Raw genomic sequence first — 17,392 nt, 5'->3', positions numbered from 1 at the left:
TTCTAGACAGGCAAGAACATATATTTAAAGCCCTAGCAGGTAAAACTTTTACAAACCCCCTGTGCATCTAAACTCCAAAAGACTATTTCTACTCTTCTATTTCCTTGCTTTAGCTCTCTTAATCAAAGTTACAAACTTTCTTAAGACTTTTCTGCCCCATGAGATTCAGATATTCCTTGATTCTAGCAGGCAGGCTGTGCTGCTTATCCTTGTGTGTACTGCTCTATCCTATCCACCTTCTTTATTCTCTCACCCCATCAGAAAATCTTTGCTGTATCTTGTGCAAGAAGAGAGATTTCAGCAAGTCTTTGAAGGAAAAATTCACTTTCAAAATAGATGCCTGTTGAGAGGCTTGGTGTAAGTTTATTTAAGTTATATTTAAGTCCAAATCCTATTCACCCTACACATAAAACACTCTCCAATTAAAGCAAAAATGAAACCAGGGAAACTGGTTTAGAGCAGGTATGGAAATCTCCCATTAATAAGATAGAAAATCAACACTTTACAAATAACTCACTGGCCCAAAAGTCACCCTAATTTGCATGGAAAGCTTCTTATGAAAGATACAGAATTTTTCTGGAAACAGAACAATCTTTCCCAGTGCTGGCATATGCATGTCTTAATACAGTCAAGCATATTTCATTAGCTAAAAAATTCCCTATTTTTTGTGGGCATACTTAGAAAATTGCGAGATGATGACTGCTCTGCAGACATGGCTGAAGAAAGAAGGAAGGGGGAGGGACTGGGAAGTTCATGCTTTTCTGAGAAGCAAGACTGCTAATCAGCTATGCCAAGCAGGTCCATTCCTGCTGAGTTCCTCCAGGCAGGAACACCTGCCTCACACAAAAGCCTGTTAGGCTATTACATCTCCACAAAGAAGGGCTTCCCAGGGCCTGCTTTCAAGAACAGAACAGGAAGTGAACAACCAGGAGCAGCTGCCTACTGTTGATGAGGAATCATACTCCATGTGAGGCAAGCATTCTTGCAGAGTTCAGACTCTGGGACACTAGAAGCCAGAAGCATGGTTTCTCTCACAGGCAAGTGTTTGAGCTCACCATTCAGCAACATCATCTTCTTGCATGTCACAGTCCTTCTAGAAAAAGTGAGGTGTCCTGATTTCTTGATCTCACTGAGTTCCACAGAGAGCAGGACAGGAAACTGCCTCCCACAGGAGCAAGGTTTTGCCTATTAAGGAGAACTCTGGCAACAACCTCCCAGCTCTGTGGAAGTCAGGAATGTTGAGAAAGCACTGGAGCCCAGAAGACATTGTTTTGAGGAAAAGCAGCCCTGATGAGGCAGTCAGCTCCACCAGCCTACAGGTGCCTCCAGATGCAGTGTCTCTTGATATTGCTGGTGTTCTGAATGCTGTCCTGACCTTATGTCCTTAAAGACCAGAGTCAAGTTAAAATCAAACACGGTTGTATGGCATAGCCATACAAACTGCCCCATCTTATTTAGCTCTATTAGTCCAACATCAGCAAGAGACTTTCACTGCTGCATGCTAACCTGAAGTGTTGGCCCGACAATGTCGATGATGCTCTAGGAAATAACCTTCCACACAGTGGCACTGGTGATGTCCCACACGATCTTCACACAGCTGGTCACAGATACCCCACATTTTGCAGTCATCAAAATCTGTGAAGTGAATAAGGCATATTTATAAACAATGCTTTGTATAAAAGAGATGTCATTATGTTTGGAAAGCTGCAAGTTTGTCCTCTCTGCCTGCTTTACATTTGTTTGCAAAACCGTGGCAAGGTAAAAGAGGTTTTCTATGTTTTTCTGCAAATGTTTCAATTTTCTATTTCTGGATAATAAAACAAGTGATGTTCGCTGCCCAGGGACCTACCCATGCCCTCTCCACCTGTCAAGAGAAGAGGAAAAATCATTGGAAAGGATGTCATTGTCTACCTTCCACAATACGTCTATGCAGTATTCTTCCTGCAACAGATCGTTACACTTCGTTCACACATTCTCGGCTGGATTTAAGCTCTGAGGGAGATTCCTACCTTTATGTTAGTGCAGTGCTCCAGCTAATAAGTGCTCCTAAAAGACAGTGTTTATTAGCTCAGACTAATGCTAATGGGTGTCTGATTTCCAATTAAAAGCTGGCTGTACACCAGAACCAGCCAGCAAAAAGCACAAAGTTCACTTCGGCATACAAAATACCATATAGGTAGAGTCTGTAGCTAGGATGATCCAGCAAGTTCTCACAGATGTGCTCTACAAGCAATTTCCAGGGTTGCTACAGAATTTTTTACTTCTAAAATTGTGAAATATTTAACTAGTCATCTTTTAAAAACAACGATTTTTAAAATTCTGATCTTCTAAAAAAAAAATGCAGATCTGAACGCTGGTGTTTCATGCTATCTGTGGTTAGTTAAAGTTCAGATTTCTGACACTACTTAACACATGGTTTTGACATTGAAAGTCTGACCTCCTTCACTTGAAAACCTGAGTAGAATCAGTATATTACATTGCCAGAAACTGGTAATTCTACTGTTCAGCCAAAAAAGAAGAAAATGAGATCTCAAATATTCTTCCTGCTGGAACTTCTGGTTTTAAACATTTATTAACGCATAAGTGCAAATGAAATATTTCTTAGATAGTACATTTGGGTAGTGAAAAAAATGTTTTCAGTAGCTTTCCAGCTTCCATACGTATTAAAAACCTCCACGATATAGTGAGCCAGAAGTAAATGAAGAGAAGACAAATTGAAAAGATTATGGTTTCAAAAAGTAATACACTTTGCTAACACCCTAATTTCATTCTTTTGGCCTTAAATCAACAACATTGATTTAAACTAAGATCTGGAATTATACACAACTGACTGTGAGTTATTCCCCCATAACAAGTCTTGCTCCCACTACAAATATACACCTAATCTCAGCAAACCAGAATACATTGACTCTGATGTACAGGCCAGAAGCAGATAGCTAGGTTTACAGGGCAGTCAAAGAACAACAGAAGGCTCACTGAGACTGCACCAGGTTTGCGAATGTGTCCTCCATGTATTTTCAACGTAAGAGCGAAAGAACAGAGTAAATTTTGTGCCTGCAGTCAGTGCATTGATTCCTCCTCTCTATTAAGAGCAATCATGCTGTCACTGAAGCTCATACAGCCCTAGGTCACACAGTATTCTCAAAAATACAAAAATCTCATTACAGACTGAGCACCTGAAATATTTTTCATAGCACAAACACCATAGCTTGGGTTGAAAAAACATAGCAGATATTTACCCAGTTTCTTTTATTAGGCAGTGCTAAACTTCATGATTCTGAAGTTACTCTATTTTCAGTTACCGAGATAAATCATTTGTACTACCAAGGGTTTGCGCTACCAAGTTCCAGCAGCTGCAGAATAGCAATGCAATGCCAAAATACCTCATTTACCTTTACATTTTGCAAATATTCTTCATTTTCATGTAAATAATGTACCTACTGAAACGTCATAGGAGATACAGCCATTCCACAGCGCAAATACAAAACTCTCTTTCAATTTTTAAGTACAATGTTCTACTGTTTTCATACACAGCCACTTTGAACAAGTACCAAACACTTCAATATCATTAACTGTTTTTCTAGGCATGCAACACACATCCCTGGAGCAGAAAAACTCTCTCTCTAACCATTAAAAGACCTGTAAAAAAATTTGATAATGAAACAGCCATCAAAAGTAAATCTTTTTAAACATTATCATGCTTTCACTGTGTCTTTAACAATCTTATTGAAAGAGATCTTTATGATATCTCTTGTTTCTGTGTCACCATGCTGCCATTGTACTACCTATAGTTTTATTCTTTTGCTGACTCTTGAGATTTTCTATGTGCCAGTACCACCACCCACTTGGAACTCACCTTCCCGGAATCCAGACTTTCCCAATGAGCTGTGAGAAGGTACCAGATATCTGCAATCACTGTGCTTCACTTACCTATACAAGTACGACTGTCATTTCTACTTATTGTATATCCTGCAGGGCAATAACACATCCCTCCTGACGGAGAAGAATGACAGCGATACTGGCAACTTAGAGCAGCGCAGTGTGATATGTCTAAAAAGGAAATAAAATAGTTCAAAAATACAATTGCACATATTACCAGTAGAACAGCTTTTGCCTTACTAACAGTTTCACAGCTACGGTCTTTTCTATGATGAGTCTACAATTTCAGGAACAGCTTCTTAAAATACATCTGCACAAGAAATTATGTCTAAAGTTCCATGAAATCACATATGCTTACACACATGCAGGCAAGGAAATGGAAGACAGAAGATAAGCTATTGTTAGCTTAATGAAGCTAACTTCAGAACGAAGTTAAAGGACAAGCATCCATCTCACATGAAGCACCACTGGCAAGTGCCATGTAAAAAAGCTGCACAGAGGAAGCCATCTGCAATGCACCACAGCTTTCTCTGGTTCCACAAGAGCTACTTGTGAACAACATATCCTCGCGCTTTATCTATTGGCACGTAACCTCATCATTTACTCTTTTATGCAGAAAAAAAATCCTGCTACATTATATTAAGAAGAATATATGTTTTACTCTAATATATTAGAATATATTGGTTGGGTTGTGTCCATGGAGAAACTCTTCTTTATCCTTTTCTTCTCTCTCTTTCTCCTTTTTTACTTCTCCACTTCTCCCTTTTCTTGTACTACTACCTAATAAACAATTCAGTGACAAGTAATCAAATTATGATTGTAAAGTACTTGCTGACTTCCACCTCCTTCTCTTCCTTTTCCTCAATTTCTTCTGTTAAATGTCTTGCTTTTCAGCCCACATCTGATCTTACAATTAAACCACTCAGCAAAGCAAGAGACGCTTTTTTTACAATAAGGTTTAATTTCCTCTTTTTTTTCTGCCCTCCTATTTCAAAGGCATGATTTTATTAATAGGAATATTCCTCTTCCTAGAAATTAAATATGTAAAATACCCTGGTCTTGACTCTCAGAAGGAATCAATGTTCATAAGAGTTAAATTAACAGAAACTATACACGCTCATTGCCTCCAACAGAGAAAATGCAGTATACCAGTAACTGAAAAACCAGACATCCCAAGTGAAAAGATGTTTCTGAAAACTCTAATCTAAATGACTTAGTTAAGGCTCAGGATACAATAATTCAATCCTGTGTTCTGATCAGAACACAACGTTCCTCCTCATAGAATCATAGAATGGTTAGGATTGGAAGGGACCTCAAAGATCATCTAGTCCCAAATCCCCTGCTACGGCCAGGGAAACCCTCCACTACACCAGGTTGCCCAAAGCCTCATCCAACCTGGCCTGGAACACTTTCAGGGATGGGGCATCCACAGCTTCTCTGGGCAACCTGTTCCAGTGCTTCACCGCTCTCAGAGTGAAAAATATCTTCCTTATATCTAATCTAAATCTGCCCTCTTTCAGTTTAAAGCCATTACCCCTTTTCCTATCGCTACACACCCTTGGAAAAGTCCCTCCCCAGCTTTCCTGTAGGCCCCCTTTAATTACTGGAAGGCTGCAATAAGATCACCCCGGAGCCTTCTGGGCTGTTCAGCCTAGAGAAGAACTCTCTCAGCCTGTCTTCATAGGAGAGGCGCTCCAGGTGTTTTTGCCTTCTCACTTATAAGAAGGCAAAACTACAGATAATTAAACAAAAAAGTAATATAGCACACCTTTCCCTGCCTTCTCAAACACATTTTAGGATATGCAGAGTAAGCTGAAATCCTTATTTGTGAAACTTCATGTACGATTTACAAAAGGTCTGCTCGCAGCAAACATGCCTCTTTCAGACCATACAGTCAAAACAGTGCCAAGAAAAATAGTAAGCTTCCAAAATTTCAGCATTTTTTAGGAGATAAAGGTGAATATAAAAAGGTATCAATACTGATGTTTCTGCTATTCTGTGTGTGCTTTTGATTCTAATACATACTGCATTGCCTGCCCGCAGTGATGTTAGTTTCATCTTCTCCTGCAGGGCAGTCTGCAACCCCATCACACACTTTCCCAATTGGAATGCAATGCCCTGACTCAGGGCAGGCCCACTCTCCCGGGTAGCATTCATGACGACCACTTTCTATGGAAAAGAAAAACAAGGATAATTGAGGAGTGTGTTTCAAATAATACTTAGAATTTTTTCCCTAACAACTTTCCAAAGCATCTCTATCCTTCATTATTCAGTTCCTGGTTCTTGCACACAGCTGAGAAAGACTATGAAAGAAACATAATCTATACTTCCTTGTCATGTCTCCTTTTACCTTCAAAGTGCAATGCAAACAATACTTGCACAGACACATGAATCTTTTTTCGTTTTAGAACTATCATTGTTAGAAACAGTAAACCATTAAGCTTTAGACTAACTGGTGCTATCTAAACAAGAAACTGAATTGTAGTTTTGTGAATTCAAAACACACAAAGGCTGTCTGGATAAAGAGAATAATGTTCATCATAGCAAAGATAAATGAAACAGAAAAAAGCGCACACTTTCATTCATTAAAATTTGTTTCTCGTGTGACAAATCTTCACAGGAACTGAGTTATTTTCATTTTCAACCAAATGATTTTGGTTATTAGAAGCCTCATGTCTCTTAATAGAGCACCTGAGAAATCTCCAGTAGAAAACAAAACCAAAAAATGTTAGACAACATGTAAAAGAAAAAAAAATATTGCTATATGCTATACTTGTGTCATATTCAGCATCGCAGCAATAACTCTCACACACATAACAATTAAAAATATTGCATAAGTAAAAAAAAAAGGAACAGGGGAAGATGGAATTCTAAGGTTTTCCAGGAATGGAACTCAGAACATCTTGATCGGTCAAAATTTCATAGAAGTAGCTTAGTGAGGTCTTCCTCTGAAAATGTCATAACTGGAAGTTAGCATCAGTATATACCACATCCTCTTTCATCTTCATTATCTTCACAATCATCATCTCCATCACATATCCAGCTCTGATGAATGCAACGTCCACTTGGGCAAGTGAAGAAGTTGCCTCTGCAAGTTGCATAAGCTAAAGAAAGAAACATGAGAAAATCAAACTACTCTAAGGACTAAAAGGTTAGAAACAGTACTATTGTCTCATAGATGAATAGCCAGTTATAATCTCTCCTGAAAAACTGGGCCAGTTCCATATCTTGTATGTCTTGTAAACACTGCTGGTTTGCTCTGGTTTTAGGTATGAACTTTAGTATAGAATACTCTGGCTCTTTACAGAGATTAAAGGGAAGGCTAGATTTCTCAATTAATTGTGCAACTAGATGCAGAGCACCTTATTAACAAGATTCCTGAAGGTGAACATGACAAGGAGATGATACTCAAGACATCAGGAGGTAAAATATTTGTATGCCTTGTACTCAGAGAAACAGATTTAAAAAAAACAGTAAACATTTATGTCAAAGCCCTCCATGGTTGGGAAGCATTCACTGCTAAGAGTTCAGAAACATTTGTGGGACCTCCAAAGGACAGGAATTCCCAAAGACATAAAAGATAAATATTCTAGATGGGGGGGACAGGGTGGAATCATACTATGGTGAGGTCCTCAGTAGGATAGAGAAACTAAATGGCAACATGTGGCTTTCCTGCAATGCAGAACATAAAGTTAACTTAGATCCTATAATCAGTAGGGGACCTTTTTAAATATATAGATCACACAAGTGGTAACTCTACAGCCATGATTCTGTCTGGAGATGCAATACTTCGGGATACCTCAATCGTGACAAAAAGAATGAATAAGAAAATTCCAGAAAAGGAACAGTCAATTAAAGACCTTACACAAATATCTAAAGGACAACTAACTGTACAGTTATCTATCTGTAAAGTTGTACATTATAGTCACTGGGAATAATTCCATTCCATCTATGGGAAAACAAAAACGCAAAAAGATAAAAAAATTTGGACAAAAAACAATAGCATGCTGTATCTAACAGATTTCAGAGTGAAGAAATTACCTTTGGGTCATGCTGAAACGAAGAAAATGGCAACAACATGAAGAAGTGAAACTAGATGTGTTTAGAAGAAAACTGTCACTGAATCCAGCGAGTTCAGATAGTAACCACACACTCGGACACCTAGCAGCAAAGACAACCTGGAAAAGGTCTATCAAAGTAGCACTGCAATTTTCATCTTTCCATACAAAAAAGTCCTTGCAGAACAGTGGCTAGCTTTTGATGGGTGTATAGCCAAGCAATCTACTTCCTGCTATCTGCTTGAACCAGTTCTTAGTAAAACAGTTCAAGAAAGTAGAAAGAAAACCAAAAACATCATACTGCAAGAGTTTTCATCACTCCTGTCTCCACAGTCATCATCATGGTCACAGATAAAGGCTCGTGGGATGCATTCTCCATTAGCACACTGAAACTGTGTACTGGTACATCCGTGTGCTGAAAGAGATTGTAGCACAGAAAGACACACAGAAAGTCTGTCAGAAAACTACAATCTTTAACTTTAAAAGAGGGTCTATAAAGCATATTTGTTTGAGATCACTCTCCATGGGGTACTTACTGCAATTAGCTTCATCAGAAGAATCTCTGCAATCAATTTTGCCATCACATCGCTGGCTTGCATTGAAACATGCTCCATTTGCACACGACAACTGTTCACATCTCGGGTAGTCTACAATAAGAAACCCTTCATATTAGCATGAATGTTAAATTATAATGAGTCACATATACCCAACGTCTACAGAATACCTTGATTTATAGGAAAACAAAGAAGGAACACAAAACTTCCCATGCAACTACCAACAAACAATCCATTTATCCAGTATTACTGTCTTCTCCAACAGATATTTAAGAATAACCTCTAGATAAATGCTACAAAAAACCTTGCAAGAAACAAAGGAAAAATTAGATGGCCTCCCGCACCCCAAAAAGATTGACAACCCGAACAGTTTACAATATGATAGAAAACAATGCAACACAAAAGGAAAGTAAGCACTGAACATTTATTTTATTTACTTGTACCTCAGTTTTACACTTCATTGATCTTAGTAAAAGTGCTTAGGTAGAAAAAGAGTTCCAGAAATTTACAGTTCCTACATCCTCTTAAAATTTTGTTCTCAAACTCAGAGACTTCAAGTTTTTATGGTTTTGTTTTAATTAAGCCAAGGATATTAAACATTCAAGTCCATGATCAACTTTAGGACCTCTGTTTTTTATTACTTGTTTTCCCTTTCTCAAAACAAAAAATACTGCAGAATTAACAATTTTTCAACTTCTGGCCATTCTACTTATGTAGATGACCTACAGGCCAACACAAGAGATTATTTCAAACAACTTAAAAACAATTCTGAAAATACTTAGGCACGCAAGAAGTCAGTCAGCTCAGCGAAACTATCCAACAAATTAAGCATGTGCACGTGCTAGAGTTGAGTAGAATGTAAGCTTAGTTTAGCTCATTGCCTTGTAGACAAAAGTTACTTATTTCAGGCAAATGGCAACTATGAAAGCAAATAATTGCTATTTGTAGAAGTGAGATTTATTGAACCTCTATACAGAAAAACAGGCAGATAAATGAACGCCAGAAACAGAATAAGCAAATTTCATTTTGTACCTTTTAGATTTTAAGTTTGAATTCTTATCCCATTTTTCTTCCATATGAGTTAATAAAGCAGATAGGGCAGGCTCTCACTTAGGCACATTTTCGTTCATACTCTTTCAATTCAAAATATGGTTTATAAAATTACTCAAGCAGAACTCAGAAAAGCTGCAATTTTTCCAGGCAATGGCAAACTGTTTTGGTTGTTTCTGCTGTTCTAGATATCATCACATTCCCACTAATCTTCAATCACCTATGGAATAGGCTTACATGATTTTAACTGTTAAATTCTGGTGCCAGTTCCCAGACCTTCCATTCCAAAAGACTGCACTGACAATGCCAGCACATGCCCTAAACATGATTAAGCATCCTTTAGTCCCAATCAGGCACACTCCCTCCTAACAGAGACATCTCACATCTCATGCGTTTCTTGCTTGGGTTAGGCTTATGAACAACTCACAAAGCTTTGGAAACAACATGGATTCTGAAGTCTTAACTTTGCCTACAGAAAGGCAGGCCTGACTTGGGGACACGTTCTATGCTCACTGTGGAATCAATGCTTCCTCCCAGTCTGGAAGCAGAGAAGTCATCACAGGGAGAAGCCATCAGGAAACAGCCATGGTAGCACAAGAGCACTGTAAGTATTATGTGGCACATATAAGAAAAAGAACAATAAAGGTATTTGTTATGTAACTACATTGAAGTGGGAAAGATTCTAAGGGGATTTACAATAGGCAGTTTTGTAATTTTCCTCACCTTTCTTCATATCCCACAGAAACACCTCCAGTCATGTTCCAAAGGGTTTCTGATGGACTGAATGGCAAACAAATAGGAAGTTGAACCCATTGCCTTGCACTGCCTGTTTCTTCAAGAATGCCCAGGCAAACTAAGGATCTAGTCAGTAACAAGATTTTCTCAAGCTCTTATTAAACTGCCTTAGAAGAAGGGAGAATTTGTCCAAGTTTTCTCTCTTGCAGCAAGCCTGGGAAGTCCTCAGCCTGGAAAAATCTTTATTACATTATATAATCTAGTGTATAAATGCAAATCATTATAAAAATACCAAGCAGGGCAATAAGTAAAGATGTTTTGAAGACACTTCAGAATCCACATTCTGACTAACAGGTGGTTTACTAGAATATGAACAAATACTTCTTTTCCTTATTTTCTTTTTCAAATCTGCTTGGTGTACAGATTCTTTATTTTAATTGTACTTGCAGAAGCAAGAACATTCTTTGAAAAGCCAGATGGCGATGAATTTAGCTTTTATATTCTGTACAGGGAATCCCATTCCCAATCCCCCCTGAGTAACCTGGAACTATGTACAAACAAGAGGAAGGGTTCTCTTCCAAGGACTCGGACATGTTTTTCTCAGTGACAGATTAGAAAGAGCTAAAGAGGAAGGATAAGGTTCTGAGTTAAAAGGACAACAAGGTAGGTAGTTTGCATCTAAGCAGGTCTGAGATTACAGCTGTACAAGAGGAGAGAGTGAAAGGAGATAGTATAGAACTGAACATGGGATTAGGAGAGAAAAGTGAAGGGACAGAAAAATATAAACACTTCTTTGCCTTGCTTTTAATTGTGAATAGTGCCAACATGAAAATCGTTTCATTTATTTTTTCCTCCCAAGAACCTTTGGCTAACAACAGAAAACTGAAAAGAGATCTTTTCCTAGTGATCACAGTTCCTAGAAGATAATACGAGCTTTGTGAAAACAGGGGAAAATCCAGCTACGTTTATTCCTGTGCTCAGGAAGGAAGGGAGCTCTTCCTTCTCTCGCCATCCTCTCAGGCATCTCTTTCTTCACCAAAATACTTCTCCACCATCGGTTTCCCCATGGTATGCCAGCACTTCAGTTGCAAAAGATAAACAAGCAAATGCCAGCACAAATGACAGGTGAGGCACCTTGCTCCTTGTAACCCACAAACTTTTGGGGCCACAGCTGCAAACACATTTAAATGGCATGTTTCAACGTACGCATGTGGAAGATGCTTGAAAGCCACATGTGTCACAGCAATTGCTAAACCTACATTATTGTGCTCTCTGCCTAACACTTTTGTTTGGCAAGCTGGAAATAAATCCATACAAAAACAGTACCAGGAAACATTTGTAACTGGTATTCGATTCAGCAGACATGGATTATCTGTCACACAGTTAGGAAACGTAAACTTCTGTAACACACATATTACAAGAAGGAGAAAGAAAAAAAGAGGCAATTTCCTACTTCCAAGTGTCATTCTTTTATTACAGCAACATTTAAAAACATATTACAAAACAGAATTAATTCAAAACCTTTGACTTACTGCCACGAGTCATCACCTCACAGCGGGCCAATCGTTGCCCAGACAGCTCATAGGCTGTCAGAAACACCAAGAGCAGGACTTACCCCAAACCCAAGAGTCCTATGAGCTACATGATACCAGCTAGTGTTCATAGTACAGATGCTTTGAGAGCTGGCAGACTGACCAGACCCTCAATCCTGGCCTTAATTCCTGATTTTGATACCTGCCACTCTAGTCTTTGGCTGCTTTCCTTAGCTTCCTCCAGTTTTGCTTCTTCCCTGTCCCAAACTCTCCCCGGTGGAGGTATTTCCTTTACCCTGAACTTCTGCGTTGTCCTGTAGCTGTTACATGTCATTTGTCCAATATCAAGAACATTACCCTCTGACCATGGCCTTTTTTCTTCATGCTTGGACTACATCCCTTATGATCTCTTCAGTTCTTGATCTTTGTTCACTCTCACCCTCATGTCTGCAAATTCATCCCAGACCTGGCTGTCTACTTCCTGACCACAACAGCTATTTAGCGTAGCAAATAAGAGGCAGGAATTAACAGGCTAGGCAGTTGACCCATGGCAGCAACTCAACATCCAGATTAGAATTAAGAACCCAGAGTTTCTGGGCCTGGACTCAGCCCATCAGCCTCGTTTAAACAACATGTCTTTAAAATACTTCCCTTTTCTCCCTCATGGACTCAGTGTAGTGGTCAGCTGCCAGAGCTGTAATCAGGAAGGTTATTCTGTCAGTCACAGCAAAGCAAAACAGCTGGGATTTTCATTTTTCAACTACGAAGCTGAGGCAGCAGAGAGAAGTCTACCTTTAGATGAAAGACAAAGCATGTAACACAGAAAATTGACACTAGTGTTGGTTGCTTACTCTCAAGAAGTATTTCTTATCCCCAATAGTCTGCCATTTTAGTCTACATTCCTAAAGTTTTAAAACGAAAGTATTTCTTAGTTGCTGACTAATAAGAAAGGTGGAAAAACAACTTGATAAATATATTTAAAGAAAATTTTAAACACACAATTTTATGAAATTAAACCAGCTTCAACGCACTAATTACATGACCTGTAGCTGAAACATTGTTCTGATGTTTATCTTAGCCTCTGCATGGGTAGTTTTCCCTTGCTGTTAATCCCATTAGCAGTAAAATGGACTAAGGCTTTGAATTCCTTTGTTCTATTTTTTAACATGTTTAATTGCTGAGTTACGTCATATTGGTGAAATTTTTCATTTGACTAGTTTCTTAAATAATGTCACTTATTCAGCAACATAACTTTATCTTCTTTACAATCTAAATCTGCTTCCAGACAGATCAGTGAGTGCAAGATGTAAGTAAACAAACATGATAAGTTTGCATTTTGTTATGCTCTGTGAAATTACAGATTCAATCCTAAATAGCTTTTTCCTTTCATTGTTCATGGATGTTTCGCTTTTATTTATGAAACCTTTTAGTGCAAATTAGATAAGAGAAAAATAATGGAAATGGAAAAGGCCAAAATAGTGATATTCCTCTTATATTTGTTTGTATCAGTTAACGTGGAAAAGGAAATGGATGAAAAAGCGAGAAAAATTAATAGTCAAAGCAAGTCTTAGAATCTGCTTCAAAACAGTAAAATCTAACACTAATCCCTACTGTATAGTTAACCATAAAATCACCAAATTATTCATTCTATCTTATGGCTTCTGTTTAAAGCTCCAGGCCTGCAAAGACAGAGAGGCAATAAAACTAACCAGCTTTTCTGGAAGGGTCTTGTCGTTACATTCTTCTTGATTCTCTTGTCTTCACCACCATCACATTTCTTCAAACCAGTCCAACACTCCTATTTTCAATGTTCTAAGTCACAGTCATTCTTATGTCTTAGAGGGACTGTCAACACATATTCTAATAAGCCAGAGTAGAGGCTGTTGAATGATATGAGACAGTTCCTCTCCCTGGGGCTAAATATGCTGCCTTCATAACTGTCATGGGGCCTACTGGCTGATGCAGCAATGACTGGGTTTCCCACACAGCAGCAGAGCACTACTGTTAAGGTATCTAGAGGTCCCTTTTCAAACTGCCTGATTTACTTATTTTAGAATATTAAACATGAAATAAAATGTGCAATTCAATTTTCAAACATCACAGCATCTTCTAGTCTGAAGAAAGAATTGTGAGTTTTTAGGATTCCACTTCCAGTCTGCTGCAGATTTAGCACATTATAATGATCACACCATTTCATCTGTCTGTTCCAAACCATATTCACTGACTACTCACAGATTTCTCAGAGGTGCTGAGCAGTTCCTTTTTTTTAGTTCACAGATAATGCATTTTTTAAATAAGTAACTTTTCTTTGGGAATTTTTTTTTAATGTGTCATAGATTTGCTAAATAAAGTTACTGATTTCTTTTCTTCCTCTAAACTTTAAGACAAAAAATGCCAAGCTATGGAATATATTCTTCCAGCAATGACATGGGGTACTTTGGATATTGGCTTTCAGCCATTTGTGTTGGTGACTTCAGAATTGGCTGTGGGTCTATCACATGGAAAAGTTCCAAGCTGCTGTCTCAGCAACCTTTTATTACAAAGTACTATATAGTTCTAAATCACCTTTCATTCTACAGAGCGTACATTTTAGCCACTTGTGAGTCAAGGATAAAACGCACTAGCAGTTGGCTAACCATGTAATACACTGGTTTTCCTTTACGCAGTACATCCATATGCCCTTTTTTCCTCTTCAGCCTGGCCATTAACAACATTCTATGTCTTGCTTCTTTATCCACTCCTTGGCATCCCAGTCTCACCCCCCACCCTAGGTCTGGTCCTGAGCAAAGTTTACAGTTATGTCTTTTTCCTAAAGGCACATTAAGTTCTAATAGGTGAAATAGCAGCTCAAACGTTACATGTCACTCGTGATATGTGTAAAACTTTTCCTTAATACCAACAATGAACAGACATGCTGTTACACACTGTTGTGTAGATATTAGTCAAAAACACCTCTGAAAAATGTAATCTCTATTCTGTGGCCAGCTGTCCTTTCCATCAGTATTTAACCTAGGCCAGGATCTAGGGCGGATGTCACCATAGTCAGGCAGCCTCAACTCTGGGGAAGTTAGACTGAAAAAAAATACTTATCCATCTGCATTTTGTTGGCACTGTATAAACAGCTTATCTGAATACAATATGACCCAATGCTCCTTCATCTCCACAGGAACCTGCAGTCTAGAATAAAAATGCTTTCAAAAGGGTCAAAGTTCCTTAAAGAAGTGATTTGGGATCAAATTCTGCTTTTCTATACAGGTTACGTTACCACTGATTTCATAAGGAGTATGCCCAAAGAATATGAACAAATTTGGCAAAGTTCGCTCTGAGTGTCCCAAGGCTTTAAGCCATTTTAACATGGTTGTTTTTTTCCAATGCAATATTAATTATCTTTCAGACAATGACAAACAAGAAGCCCTGATCCCCTGCTAAGAGTTTGCATTTGAGTTCTGCAATAATGGATCTGTATCAGAACATCAGCTCTAATGCACAAAAGAATCTGAAATGGAACTCTCACAACAAGCAGCATATTGTGGTCACCCTGTCCATCAACAAGCTCTTTAATCTTACGAATTTATTAAAATGCCACAGAGAGATGAGATGAAACCAGATCTAGTGCTAAGAGTTAAGACTCACGGCAGACTCTTTCATCTGTTCCATCAGTGCAGTCCTTTACTCGATCACACCAGTATGCACTCGGGATACACTGTCCGTTTGAACATGTGAACTGCTGACTTGAGCATGTCCTTCCCGCTGCAAGAAACAGGCACTCAATCAGTCTTTTCCATCAACCAAGATCATTTATGCAGAAAAATATTTTCCCTCTTCCTCTTTCTTAACTACTCCATCCTTCTCACAAATATTAGCACAAGACTTTCTTCCCCTGTACCTTTGCGTACTCAGGGAGGTAAAAAAACCACTTGACAAGCACATGGCAGATAACATAGCTCTGTGAGGACTTCTGTAGCCTGCAAGGTCACTGCTTTTCTCCACTGGAAGGGGTTGACCCTCAGATTGAAAATTACCTCCCTATAATTGTTCTGCCTAAAAGATTAAATTATCAATTCTCACTGTTTTCAAGTTTTTTCTATAATTTCGTTTACTGGATCAAAATCTGTCAGTAACTAAGTTATTTGGTCAGCTAGAATGCCACAATGTAAACATAGCAGAGCTGGAGGTAAGGCACTGCTTTCTCATACGGCCAGGGCTGCAGTCAAGAATATTTTACATTCATAGCTAATAGAGAATCGAGAATTATGATGTCTCTTCTCATGACAGCTGTGTCAGTGAAAAGCAACCACATAAAACTGTGCAAATCCACCTTGATTCCACTACAGCTAAATTACACTCTCTGTTCTTCTTCAGCAAATTAATTGAATCTGTGAAGATGGAGCTGAAAGGTGAAATTACTGCTAACTTTTCATCCATTGTGTCACCTGCACGTTTGTTTGTTTCAGATTCACGCAGTATCTCATGCCATGCCAGTCTACGCGCTAGCATCTGCTCTGCTGCTTTACAGGGGCTCTCTATTCCTTCTTCTGTCAGCAGTGTTCCCAAAGTAAGATCAGCTACTGGGATACTAGTGTCATGAGGGAAAACAAGAGCAAGACAGTAATTCTGCATGTACGACTCCCTGAGCTGTTGGCCGTTTTTCTCAGGAAAAATTTTTAACATTTCAAGAAAGAAAAGCTCCTCCAGAATTTCCAAGCACAGAGATAAAAAGTCCCTGTAGAAGAATAAGGACAAATACCAAGAGATGGCTCAAAAACAGCAGCAGCAGCACAGTACCACTGTAAGTTACTAACACTCACGATTAACCAGTACATGGATAACAATGTTACAGTGACCCAGTTCAAAAGTCAACTCAGAGCTGTTGCTCATTTCACGTTTTGTATCTACAGACTCCTTAGTTAAAACATAACCAGCAGTTGTGCTGACACCTTCTCAGACGAAGAGGGGAGCAAAAGGCAGTTAACCTTAGTTCCAATTTTTTCATCCTCACTGGAAACAAGTATCAAGATGTAAAAGCACAAACCAAGTTTGTGAGCAAAATCTTTCCAAAACTTCAACCTGTGAACTTCCTCAGAATCAAAGGGGTTAGTTAGTAGCTCTAGAGATGTTCAGTTTAAAGAAATTATCCAAAAATTATACATAGAATCAAAAGGAAATTAAATGAATCTTAACCTCACCACTTCAACTAACTTCTAATACTAGGAATAGCAGGAAATTGGATCTTTAGAACACTACTACGCTTTTTCTTCATGTCTCATGCAGTAACACAGAGAATGTAATTTGGTGCAATAATCATCTCAGTTCACTGTTCATCATTTTGGCATGTACTTAACTGTATGTAGTCCTTCAACTGCTTAGTCACAAAATTAAAAAAATCAGAGTAACATATTTTATTATTGTCAGTGTTTATCTTGCTGTCAATATTGAAAAAAGGAGGAGACTATGGCTATAGCAGTTAGGCTGCTAAATGACTTATTTGCTCTAAAATATACAGAGAACATTAAATACTTCAGTTTAAAATAGCAATTCAAACATGATTAATACACTGTTTAGTGTATTAAAATAAAATACTAAT

General features: G+C 38.4%; 1 protein-coding gene across 3 annotated transcripts in view; it reads right to left on the bottom strand.

Moving 5' to 3' along the window:
• Positions 1 to 17,392, bottom strand: part of LRP2 (LDL receptor related protein 2) — a 131,113-nt gene that overhangs the window by 90,912 nt on the left and 22,809 nt on the right. For all 3 annotated transcript variants that reach the window (XM_086616024.1, XM_086616025.1, XM_086616026.1), the window contains exons 4-10: positions 15,442 to 15,558; positions 8,474 to 8,584; positions 8,239 to 8,352; positions 6,867 to 6,983; positions 5,905 to 6,048; positions 3,931 to 4,050; positions 1,507 to 1,635 (exon numbers count right to left, since the gene is read on the bottom strand). In XM_086616024.1, the coding sequence (XP_086472150.1) occupies positions 1,507 to 1,635; positions 3,931 to 4,050; positions 5,905 to 6,048; positions 6,867 to 6,983; positions 8,239 to 8,352; positions 8,474 to 8,584; positions 15,442 to 15,558 (852 nt within the window). The remainder of the gene's footprint in view (positions 1 to 1,506; positions 1,636 to 3,930; positions 4,051 to 5,904; positions 6,049 to 6,866; positions 6,984 to 8,238; positions 8,353 to 8,473; positions 8,585 to 15,441; positions 15,559 to 17,392) is intronic.

This window comes from Tauraco erythrolophus, chromosome 8 (assembly GCF_009769465.1).
Source record: "Tauraco erythrolophus isolate bTauEry1 chromosome 8, bTauEry1.pri, whole genome shotgun sequence".
NCBI lineage: Eukaryota > Metazoa > Chordata > Aves > Musophagiformes > Musophagidae > Tauraco > Tauraco erythrolophus.
Note: the sequence above shows the minus strand (reverse complement) of the source record. Positions and strands in the feature narration are given on the sequence as shown.